Source organism: Diabrotica virgifera, chromosome 2, assembly GCF_917563875.1.
Source record: "Diabrotica virgifera virgifera chromosome 2, PGI_DIABVI_V3a".
Lineage (NCBI taxonomy): Eukaryota > Metazoa > Arthropoda > Insecta > Coleoptera > Chrysomelidae > Diabrotica > Diabrotica virgifera.
In genome coordinates this window covers 246963725-246977042 of record NC_065444.1, presented here as the reverse complement: position 1 = coordinate 246977042, position 13318 = coordinate 246963725, and the positions used below count along the sequence as shown (strand labels likewise).

The 13318-nt window shown below is 35.9% G+C and overlaps 1 protein-coding gene across 2 annotated transcripts in view; it reads left to right on the top strand.

Annotated features, from left to right (window-relative positions):
• LOC114326745 (b(0,+)-type amino acid transporter 1) overlaps positions 1-13318 on the top strand; it is a 267109-nt gene that overhangs the window by 242947 nt on the left and 10844 nt on the right. For both annotated transcript variants that reach the window (XM_050644420.1, XM_050644419.1), the window contains exons 6-8: positions 6606-6750; positions 12388-12533; positions 12971-13149. In XM_050644420.1, coding sequence (XP_050500377.1) covers positions 6606-6750; positions 12388-12533; positions 12971-13149 — 470 coding nt within the window. The remainder of the gene's footprint in view (positions 1-6605; positions 6751-12387; positions 12534-12970; positions 13150-13318) is intronic.

Genomic DNA, 13318 nt, shown 5'->3' with positions numbered 1-13318 from the left:
CCAGAATTGAGAGCAAGCTAGAAACATGCCAACCTAGAGAACGGGCAGGTTTCCGTCCTGGGTATGGTACAAATGACCATCTAACTTGCCTAAAGGTCCTAATCGAAAAAACTGTGGAGTACAACCGGCCGCTTCTAGTATTCTAGTATTTGTATCGGTAGTTCTAGTATTTGTTGACTACAAAAAAGCCTTTGACACTATCGAAATGGTAGCCATCTTAAGAGCTTTGAGAGATTGTAGAATCGACTACCGATATTCCAACATTATTCAACATATATATGCAAATGCCACAACAGCAATAAACCTCTATACCCAAACTCAAAAAATAAAACTAAAAAGGGGAGTTAGACAAAGAGACAACATGTCACCAAAACTATTCAATGCCGTAATGCAGCATGCATTCCAGATGTTAGAATGGGAAAACAGAGGTTTGAATGTCGATGGCGAAAGGCTGAACCACCTACGATTTGCAGATGATATAGTTTTAATAACCGACGACTTAAAGGAAGCCCACGAAATGCTGCAATAACTACAACGAGTTTCTCAAAAAGTAGGGTTGGAAATAAACTTTGGGAAAACTAAAATGATGACCAATTTAGTACCTAGCGGACTACTGACACTAGAAAACTGCCATATCGAAACAGTTCACAAATACATCTATCTGGGCCACGAAATACAAATAAGTAGAGACAACCAAACATGCGAATTATCTCGAAGAATAGCTTTAGGATGGGCAGCATATGGCAAACTAAGAGACGTGTTCACGGAAAACATCCCAATAAAGCTAAAAAGAAAAGCATTTAACCAGTGCGTACTTCCGGTGCTTACTTATGGAGCTGAAACACTGACATTGACTAAAACATCAGTAAGAAAACTACAAGTAGCACAACGAAAAATGGAAAGATCCATGCTTGGCCTAACTTTGAGAGACAGAATACGAAATGATGAGTTACGGCGAAGACCTGGAGTGGAAGACATCATAAAGCGCATTACGAAGTTGAAGTGGAAATGGTCAGGACACGTCGCAAGACAAAGAGACAACAGATGGACAAGGAAGATCTTAGAGTGGAGGCCAAGGGCGGACAAACGAAGTCGTGGAAGACCACCTACCAGATGGACCGACGATATCAAGAGAATAGCGACAAACTGGATTGCAGCTGCCCAGGACAGAGAAGGGTGGAGACATCTTGAGGAGGCCTATGTCCGACAGTGGACAAATTTGGCTGTGTGATGGTGATGATGATGAATGGTTTATCAATAATTAAATAACTTGGTAATATAAAAGCTCTTTTCCCGTAGATTATAATTACAGAAGCCGATAGAAATTGAATGACCAGTTTAGCAACAATTGAAGTGTTAATTAAAAATTTACGGTCGTTATAATAACCACAATGCTAATCCAGAGGACAAAAGCTCAAATTACGGACTGCAAATGACAACTGGCAACTTTAGTTGTTATTTAGAGTCCGTAATGTCTGGTTCTGTGAGGTTTAATTTAACATAAAATGTAAATTTTATATAACTATACAACATTTAAAGGGTTTAACCCCTATATTTTAATGGTTCAAGTATTAAAGAAAACTGTTAACAGCACTGATGATGAACTCGTTAGTTCGAAAACGTTATGTGATATAGCCCTTTAAAGGATTTTTTAAATAAATTATATTAATTTTTGTGATTAACGGTATACAGCCGACTACAGGAATTTCTTGTTCTTTGTGGACCAAAAAACAGTTTCACAAACTTTTTATTTATGTTGTTAACAAAATAGTTTCCCCTTGATATTTGTTGTTTGGTTTCAATTACAAAGAGCACTTAAATGCCAAAATTATGTGCAACAGAATCTTCTAAAAATGACTTTTTAACTAAGCTTCTTAAAATATTTTAGTAAGAAATTTAATACTTTGGGAAGAAAATTTCATTAAAATTAATCTTTGAGATGATGGATCGATGTTGTGTGGGTGGATATCTCATTAATTTTATGAAAATACCGATAACACAACAAAATCAACACAAGTTTCAGATGCAGGGGAAAACGTTTCATTGAAGGGGTCGATAGGGGGCGGATAAAGCTTTTTATGAGTACATGCTGAGTGTTGGTATATTTGACCAACAACGGTTTATTCAGTTTAACTTAATTGATATATATATATATATATATATATATATATATATATATATATATAATCGGTTCATAACGTTCTACGACGTCTTCCGATTCCCAATCGCCATTGCTCTCGATCGTAGCACATGTCTTCGTTCAAGCCTCTTTCTCCGATTTCCCTATGGATTCCTTCTATCCAGCTTTTCCTAGGTCTTCCTCTCTTCCGCCGTCCTTTTGGTGCCCATCGTAGCACTTGCTTGGGTAATCTGTCTTCTTCCATACGTTGTACGTGGCCAAACCATCTTAGTTGCTTTGTTTTTATATCGTCCATTATTGTATGCTTTACATCCATTATCTCCAATATTCTTGTATTTCTGATTTTTTGTATTCTTGCTATACCAGCAGATCTTCTCCAGAAGTCCATTGCAGTTGTTCTGAGCATATTTTCGGATTTTTCTTTAAGTGGCCAAACTTCGCTGCTGTATGTTATAATGCTCTTAACAATGCTGTTATAGATGTTACGTGCAACATAACTTAATTGATAAATCAGATAAAATACGGCAGGCTTAATATTAAAATAAATGTATATACATAAAAATCTCAACTTTATTACAGCAATTTTAGACGTTCATCACAATTCGTAAGTCGTTGATTCTTATTTTGATGTGAATTAGTAAAATTTTGATATTTGATTTTCCACTTTTTAACGAGACAAATTCTCATACGCCATTTTCAAGGTTGGTTTTTTCTTCTATACAAGTACATGCTTTCCTTCTCACCAACAATTTTTCTGGGTTTTTATTTTTTTCGGATGCTTTTTGTCTACATTTGTTTTTCTGGTAATATCGTTAGATTCAGAATTGAATAAGCCGTTGCGTACTGAAGGTCGGCTTGGTTCTAAAAGGGTATTTCTTAGATATTGCCGATATTGGTGCCCGTACACTAGAGCCACTTCTAAAAGGGTATTTCTTAGATATTGCCGATATTGGTGCCTGTACACTAGAGCCACTACTCAAAGAAAAGTTTGAACAAAACGGAGATCTACTATACAATGGAATTATACTGGATCAAACGGATACCAGAGAAACAACCCCGCCTTCAGTAGCTAAAATGCAAGAAGCAGTTACCAGACTGATAAACAACAAGTCACCTGGATTAGACAATATTAGCGCAGAATTAATAAAAGAAGGTGGAGACTCCCTATTGAATGCGATACACGAATTGATAGTGAACATATGGAATAATAAACAACTGCCACAAGACTGGAATACCGGAGTAATTATTCCACTACATAAAAAGCTTGAATGTAAAAACTACCGGGCAATAACGCTACTGACTGTGGCATATAAAATACGGTCAAATATTGTGTATGAGCGATTGAGATCATATGCGGAGCAAATAGTTGGGGGATATCAATGTGGTTTCTGCAGGCAGAAGTCCACAATAGATCAGATCTTCGTCTTGAGGCAAATCTTGGAAAAGACTAGTGAATTTAATATAGACACACATAATCTCTTAATTGATTTTGAGAGTGCCTATCATTGTATCCATCGAGAATTTCTGAATCCACGCCCTGAAATAGTTTAATATTCCAACTCAACTCATCGATATAGTAAAAGAAACACTTAAAGTACAAAACAAAGTTCGAATTAAAAACGCACTAACAGATACAATCCATGTTAGAACAGGCCTACGACATCGACAGGGAGATGCCCTATCCTGTATTCTATGCAACATCACATTAGAGAAAATAATTAGAGAGTCAAAAGTCAACACCAGAGGAACAATAATAACAAAAAGTTTACAAAGTTTACAAATATTGGCATTTGCAGATGATGTTGATATCATAGCTAGAAGCAAAAGAGAAATGATAGAAGCATTTAATGCGATAGAAAGAGCGGCACAAAACAGTGGCCTAAATATTAATGAAATAAAAACCAAATACATGAAGGCCAGCAAATCGACAGGCCAAAGAAACCTACAGAATCTAACAATAGGAGATTATAACATCGAAAGCGTAAAAATTTTTCCATATCTAGGTTCTCTAGTTACCGCAGATAACAATGCCACCGAAGAAGTTTAGAGAAGAATACATATTGCTAACAAAACATAATATAATGGACTAATTAAACATCTAAGATCTAACAACATCACGAGAAAAACCAAATGCAAAATATACAAAACCCTGATAAAACCGGTCCTTACATATGGCTCAGAGACATGGACACTGTCGAAAAGCGATGAGAACTTATTAGGTATGTTTGAACGAAAAATCCTCAGACACATATATAAGGGGGTGAAAGAAAAGGACGTAACGCGCAGAAGATATAATTTTGAACTATACGCAGCATACAACGAACCCGACGTCATAACATCCATAAAGATCGGACGTCTGCGCTGGATGGGCCATGTTGAACGGATGTTGGAGACCGAAACACCAAAACATATAATGAGGCAAACACCAGTAGTGAGAAGGTCAAAGGGAAGACCCAAACTTAGATACATGGAGCAAGTGGAACAAGATCTGAAAACACTTGAGATTACCCACTGGAAGAACAAAGCAAGGAACAGAACAGAATGGCGGAAAATCCTAGAACAAGCCAGGATCCAAAAAGTCTGGCTGCCGCAGCCAGACTGCGGCGGTCACTCAAACCTCGTTGGCATAGGGGAGTCCGCGCACTAGGCTGCCAAGAATCCCTGGCTGCGACAGCCACTAGGACGAGCTTGTTGTACCGGCTACACGTTGCATTCATATGGCTGCCTTCAGTCTCCGCATTCTCCCTTATCGTGTTAACCAGAAAGTGATTAAGCTATCACCAATTTTTCTTCTGCAGTTATGCTAGCTTGCATAGGAGTATCAATGCCTTTCATTCTACGAACATTCTTGAAATACTTTTGAAATAAGCCTTTCGAGTGATGTTCTAAAAGGAAAGGATCAATCCAATACCTTTTGTTTGTTTTGCCTTTTTTACGAGACAAACGGTAAATAATTATAGCTTCTTCCACGTCCATATGGAAGGAATGAACACAACTGGCCGTCGATTGGCTACTACAGCTTCTTCTTGTTGTGGTGTTGTCTCTTTTAGTTTAGGTTAGCGACTACACTGGTAAATCTGTATCTGTTCAATGCGGCTCTAAATAATGATGTTGAATCGAAGCCGGTCCAATCTCTGACATTTTTAAGCCATGAAATTTGCCACCTAACGGGACTCCATTTTCCTTCAATCTTCCCCTGGATGATCAGTTGCACGAGATGGTACTTTTCGTTTCTCAATAAGTGTCCCAGGTAGCTAACTTTTTAACTTTGATGAACTTTAGAAGCTCCCTATCTGTACTTATTTTCCTCAGGACATTTTCGTTGGTAATGGGGCTGTCCAAGGTATTTTCAATATCCTTTTATAAAGCCAGAGTTCAAAGACTTCTAACTTGTTGATCAGCGTTATGTTGAGTGTCTAGGTCTCCGTTCCATACAATAGTATTGACCATACATAACACTGATATTAATTCTACTATAACTGACTGCTCATATTGTACAGGGTTATTCACTATATTTTGACCCCCCTGTAAACTGCTTTATTTACAGAACTAGAAAAAAATGTAAAATACAAAAGTTATTCGATTTTTCAATTATGATTTTTTGACGTCTATCGTATATATCATACTACTGACGTCATCTATCTGGGCGCGATGACGTAATCGACTAATTTTTTAAATAATAGGGGTCGTGTGCTAGCTCATTTGAAAGGTTATTCGATTCTCTATTCAGTAATATAAACAATTAAGATAATTATTTATACAGGGTGGCCAAAAAAATTTTTTTTGAACTAAATTATGTGACACAAAAATATGTATGTAATTTATTTAATTCAAAATATCTTCTACTGCTGTTAGAAAACAGATATAAAAATTTATTGTACAAATAAACATTGCTTTTTGCTTAAATTCAATGCTCAAACTGCCAAGAGGAAGATGGGTGGCAGCTTGAACATTGAATTTAAGTGAAAAGTAATGTTTATGTGTTCAATAAACATTTATTTTTGTTTGCTGACAGCAATAGAATGTATTTTGATTTAAATTAATTACATGGGTGCTTCTTTTTGTGTCAATTAATTTAATTTAAAAAAAAATTTTTGACACCCTGTACTGTATAGATAATGATATTAATGTCTATATTACGGAATAGGGAATTGAATAACCTTTCAAATAAGCTAGAACACGACCCCTATTCTCATTTAAAAAAGTAGTCGATTACGTCATCACGCCCAGATGGATGACGTCACTAGTACGATATATATGTCAATCATAATTTAAAAATCGAATAACTTTTGTATTTTACATTTTTTTCTAATTCTGGAAAATTCTGGAAAGTAGTTTACAGGGGATCAAAATATAGTGAATAACCCTGTACAGTTCGGTAATTATTTTGTTTAGGTAAAAATAGTAATAATTCCAACTATGAACTAAATTAGGCAAGTAAGTGAAAAAATCATTTTTGTTACAGGCAATACCCAGCATTTGATGGAACCATTTAAAAATACGAAGTATTCTATAGGAAATATAGCAACAGCATTTTATACAGGCCTATGGGCGTACGACGGATGGAACAACCTCAATTACGTCACAGAAGAAATAAAAAGTCCCTCCAGGTATTTGTTTACGTCATTTCTATATTTATAACATTGATATTGATATGATACATGTCATACTCGTTCTAATGTTTGGCTTGTAGGCATGTCCACCGCTAATAGCATTTATAGCAGTACACGTGCTAATAATGATGCGCTGCCCCTAGTATTTGTTTTCTTCACAGAAAGGTATATTTTGGTACCAAATATAAGCTTAAAGTACATTTTCAGATGGACATTTGCTCTCGAGAGGGGGCTAAGACGTCACATTTGTTTTCTTTACAGGCAGGGGCGTAACAGAGGCCCCCGTAGCGTGAGCCTTGCGGGGGGCCCCAATCTTGTCGCCTGATATTATTGTAAAAATCTGTTATAGTTAATATGATTTTACTTTGTGTGTTTAAATTTAAAAACGTAAATTTCTAAATCGGCTTATTCGGCAAGTGAATCATCTCATATCTAGAAACTTAATCCTTTCCGGTCTCACGAACTTTTATGGGTGACGACAATAAACTATAATGCTTTGTACGTGACTATTGAAAGATTTGAGAATTGTAGTATGCCGAATTTTAGAAAAATATTTCTGAATCCAGAAATGGGTTTTCTCTTTCATTTTTACATACGTTTAGTATTTCGATACACTTATCCAGAGACGTAACAGAGGCCCCGCAGCATGAAGCTTACGGGGGCTCCAATATGTCAAGGGCCCCAATATGTCAAGGGCCCCATCTTGTTGTCTAAATATGTAAAAATGTGTAGTTATATTATTTGCATACATACGTTTTTTAAGCAGTGCAGTATTGAAAATGAAGTTGTCCATCCGAATTAATAAAATTGTAGATATATTCGCTGATAGTAGATTTGTGCACGAGAAAGTTGTTCATCTCATAGAATAATACTAATGTAATCATTTAGTAATTTTTGTTTTATTTTATTCTATACCAACAAAGATGAAAAATGTAAGTCGTCATAAACAATGCATGAATACACCAATAGCTCAGTAAATGACAGTTTTGGAGTGAAATTATCAGCGACACGACGGACGAATTTGCTTGACAATTTGGATTTAGGTTCTAGTTACACTCCACTTCAAAGTTGGATTTATGCCGTAGGTTGCTTTTACTTCGGGGGGTGACACCCCTTCTTGGGGTGAAAAACCTACGTTTAAAATAAGTCCGGAAGTGTATAAATTGACTAATTATAAGCAACTTTTGTTCTATAGAGTTTTTTATCGATGTTAATATGTACTTTTCAAGTCATTTGCGAGTGAAAAATTTTATTTTTCAACAAAAAAACAACGTTTTCAGACGGGTTTTTCGCAAATAACTCAAAAATAAGTATTTATCGAATTAAATATTAGATATCGAAAAAATATTTGTAGCAAAAATGTAGCTTATAAGATACAAAAAAATGGTGTAATTTTTCATGAAGTCGATCGACACAGTAAAAGCACAGTTGAAGCTCATGAAAAATTATTGTTATTCGTCCAATTCCAAATCGAAAACTTCAACCTGAAACAACCAAAACATTAAGCAATTTTCGGGAAAAACTCATTAAAACTTTTTTAAATGTTTCAAAAAAAGCTTTATTTTTATTTTTTATAAAAGTTTCTAGCACCAAAACTATACGAGTTACGCTCAAAAAAAGTTTGCCCCTTTTTTGGTAAAAAAAAAATCGTCAAAATCTGCCCCTATTTCGCACCCCAAATAAAATTTATCATTCGCGTTTTACCATTTACTTTAAATATTTACTGTTTATAAGATCTGTAAGGTTGACCGGATCGAAGTTCTTATTTTTGAAAAAATTTGGTTTCATATTAAAAAAAGTTCTTTTATTTTGGAAAAATGTCTTTTCTTTCAAAATAACTTTAAAAGTATTAGTGATACGAAAAATCTCAAAGAGTAAAGAAATGTAGATCTTGCTTTTATAAATATTTTGGCTTTATTTTGTTTTACTGTAAGACAAAAATTGGTTAAGATATGACTGTTTAAAATTTGCATATACTCGTGATTAGTGACTCGTTCAAGCCCTTTCAACTAGAACCCTTTTTAAAATAAGCACTTTGAACCGGTGAAACTTACAAGTCATATAAAAAAGTTAAATAATTTGTAAGGCGATAATGATAAGTTTCATTTGGGGTGCTAAATAGAGGGAGACTTTCACAATTTGTTTACCAAAAAATGGGATTAACTCTATTTTGAGCGTAACTGGATTAGTTTTGATGCTAGAAACTTTTATAAAAAATTAAGCTTCTTTAAAAACTTTAAAAAAGTTCTAATGAGTTTCCCCGAAAAGTATTTCATTTTTTGGTTATTTCACGTTGAAATATTCGATTTGAAATTTGACGAATAAGAAAAACTTTTTATGAGCTACAACGTTTATTTTACTGAGTCGATAGACTTCATTTTTGTTTCATTTTTATATACGCTAGATACATTTTTGCTAACAATATTTTTTTCGATTGAATAATTACTCTTTGAACTATTTGCGAAAAATCGCCTAAAAACGTGGTTTTTTGTTGAGCAATAAACATTTTTAATCATAAATAACTCGAAAAGTCTTGAGTTGGCCAATTCGATGGTGACACTGAAAATTACACGGTATCGCCATATTTTACGTTGATTTACTGGGCTGTAACACATATAGGTATCTGTTACACATGTCGCATTTAGTAATTTTTAAAGGGGGCCCCATTTCCAATTATGCGGGGGGCCGACGGAATTTGTTACGCCGCTGTTTGCAGGGGCCCTGAAGGGCATCCCAGCTCTGAGGGTTTAACAAGGCATCTGAGTAGCGCCTACGAAATTTCTACGAACCTCCCTTTATTTATATCTTTAGAAGGGGTAGGCAGTGGTGTCATGGTGCGGGAACGCGTGGGAACGCCGTTCCCGCACTGGTTAAGAAAAGAAAAAAAAATAATAGAAAATTTAGGTTTTGTAAACAAAAATTAGCAGTGCGTTCCGGCACTGCGTTCCCGCACTGCTAATTTTGCCATGACACCACTGGGGGTAGGGGGTAGGTGAGAGGTGTGAGATATGTTTTGGCACCAAATATAGCCCCCAAGTAAATTGTTAGATGCACATTTGCCCATGTGCAGACTGAGACAGAGAGAACATAAAATCCAGGCAAAATATACCTCTATATTGCAGGCGGCGTTGTCAGGTATTCCAGTGAGAATGCCGTGAAGAACTTGATAAAAATGTAATAACAATATTACATTGGTACGAGTGTCGGATCATTAGAGAATACACGGCAACGAAAGAACTGCTGAACATGCTAAAAGATTATCAACTACAAAATTCTTCGATCCAGAAGAATGTCGTGTTCATATTGACAATGATATATCGAACTCATCTCCAAATGCCAACATTAGACCAAGAAACAAATTCGACATAACATCACCAACACCAACAAGGCGAGCATGAGACTTTATGTGGGTTCTTGTATTCTACTCCTCTGCATTCTCCAGGCATATGGTACACTATCAGTAAAAAAGAATGAATTTCGGTATAAATGCTTTATTTTCTCATTTCATTGGTTATAATTCAGGATTCACATTATAGTCATTGTGAAGTTACTTTATATAAAAAAACTGTCTCTGCTGACAGGCAAATATAAGATTCAATTAAAGACTTAGCTTGTGGTGTGAGGGCTTCTTCCGGTGCTGTCCTAGGTTATCTACAGCTCCAGATCTTCTTCGGGAGGCGTCAGGTGGAAACTTGATGTGTGGTGGTTGCCTTCGGAGCTAATTAACAGTTCGTCAACCCATGGGTGACTTTCTCGAGGACGTGGTTCTCGTATCTGGTATCGTTTTGATATTCACGTGGTTACTTATCTGGGGAACATACTAAGCTCTGGGCCAAAACGGACGTGTTTAGGCTAGGACCACGTCCTTCTCCTGGGTGCCTAGAAGATAAATCAAGATGTAGATAACCCGAAGCATAAATTAATGAAGGGCCCCTACCACCCAAGTCAACAAAACCTTAATATTCCCCACCAGCAGCACAGAAAATCATAGAGCTGACTTCTGAACCAAACAGTAGACCCCAAATATTTTAATCTGAACACCCCAATTACAAAATACAATTAAATAAATGAATAAAAATAAATAAATTTAATCCCACATATTTCTATAAAATTAACGTAATAAATTAAACTTGAAAATAATTCATATTTAACACAACTGCTGATGCTAATGAATTAGCATTCACGGAAAATAAATAAATAAATACCCCAAAATTATTTTCTTATTGGATGAATCAAATTTACAACACAAAAAGGTAAAAGTATAAATATATTCTGCAAATTCGAGTTAGTCAATTAATAAAAAATATGATAGGAAAACTAAATGATAAAACCACAAAAACAACTTACCAATTAGGTGTGTAGTTACTTGATGCTACCTACTTGGCGGATATTATAGAAAGGAACCAGAAAGGCCATGCCATGCCACATTGTTTGATTTGCTTGTCTAGATAATGTTTAGAAGAAATGCGTTCAATGTGCTTCCCCGTTTAGGATTTTGTCCTCTTCAGGGTTTGAGGTGAATGTATTGTGTTGGCAGCAAAGCAAACAGTCCGAAAACCACACCGGGGCAAGCGCCGTGTCCTGGTGTTCTTGGATCCTGGGTTATGCCAGACGGTGTTGTCCAGAAGGCCAGAAGTCAACAGAGAAGAAAGTTTGATGGATTGGTGTTGGTTCCATAGACATTTACGTGTACTGTCCGTGCTTTGCTTTCGACCAAGCTCCCTAGAAACCATTGTACAACGACAGGCGAACCTGCGTCCCTCGTCGGCGGTCAGGAGGTGGCTTTGAGCGCAGCGTGGACAGTGAGCGTACGAGTGGAGAAAATAGTTGCGGCTATTTTCTTGGGACGAACAGGTATAATTGTGCAATGAAGTTGGGAAACCGCAAAAAACCAACTTCTCCCTGTTCGGGACCAGAAAGGCACCAGCATGGTATTTATGAAAGTAAAAGAAATTAATTGAAGGTCAGTATTAGCTGATAACGAAAAAGGCACTCTTATTGAAACTGGCAAAGTTGAACGTTTTAAAATTACAAAAAAATTAATGGCTTGATAAATAACTTTGCTTCGGAATAAAATATTTAAAAAGAACGACTACTGGAAATAATTAAACGGTTTAAAATGAAAATGACAATATTTTGTCAATAAATACTATTTCAGAGAATGGAAATAATTTTTCTAATTTAAATCGGGCATCATTAACTTCATTTTAAAATTGAAAATGTATATACAGGGTGCACAAAAAGATTATAGATGGGACGACTAATGAATGTTTGCTAAAAATGAAAAACAACAGCTACCTGGGAGGACCTCTAAATGCAGAGTGGGTCTAATTAAAATAAATTCTACAAAGTAGCGGGTTTTCACGCTACAGCCGGTCTCAGGAATGACAAAAAACACAAGGTATCTGCGATGGAACAAGTACATGGTAGAATAGGTATTGGAATGATCTGTGCTAACATTAATTAGTATACTCACGCACAAAATAGGATATAATGAATGCTACTAAGGCACTGAAGAGTAATAAAGCCCTAGGTATTGACAACATACCAGCTGAAATTCTCAAAATTGAAGGACACACACTCATAGATATAGATAACAAAACTATTTTGCTTAAAATATTTTCTTCTTTGTAGGAACCTGCCGCGTAGTATAATGATTGGCATACCATTGGTGACCGTCTGCTACGCCCTAATAAACATTTCTTACCTAACAGTGATGTCACCCATGGAGATGATGACCAGTGAGGCAGTCGCCGTTACATTTGGCAACCGAGTACTAGGTATGTAGAAATATACAGCTTCTATTTGTCTTAACATTTGTCTATCCTTAACTGACTGGAATGCAAAACGATACGAAATTACAATAAGGGTCGGGGATTCAACGTGTGTTGAAAAAAAACCCGGAATAAAAAAGAAAAATCTTCTAAGATCATGTTTAAATGAATTAAAAAATTTAAAAAATAATTATACCTACCACAATCGTGGGTTTTTTCACCACTAAACTGTTTTAAAAAACTTATAAATTGGCGTCAGCGGCCATTGCTACAACAACATGAGAAATGAAATCGGTGTTTTCGATTATTTTTAACCGATCGCTTGACTAATTAAGAATTGAATGGTAATAAAAACATTTTTAGTCGTTATTTGATCTTGTATTTAGATGCTTCAAAATCGTTCTAAATAAATATGTTATTTGATGGATCCTTGTTTTCTGTAGGTGTCATGGCATGGTTGATGCCTCTGTCAGTAACAGTGTCGACTTTTGGCTCGGCTAACGGAACGTTATTCGCTGCAGGCCGGCTTTGTTTCGCCGCCAGTCGAGAGGGGCACTTGCTGGACATTTTGTCATACGTGCACATCAGAAGGTACACGCCATCGCCTGGATTGATATTTCATGTAAGTTCAATAAAGAATAATATTTTCTTAAATGTGAAGATGAGTGATTGTAGCAGTTATCCGTGTAAAAATAACCAACACAAAATAATTGAAAAAATCCTTATTTTATTATTTTTTTTTCTACCTTAGTTAACACGCTAATCATGGCTGTATGAAATTTCGTGTAAAC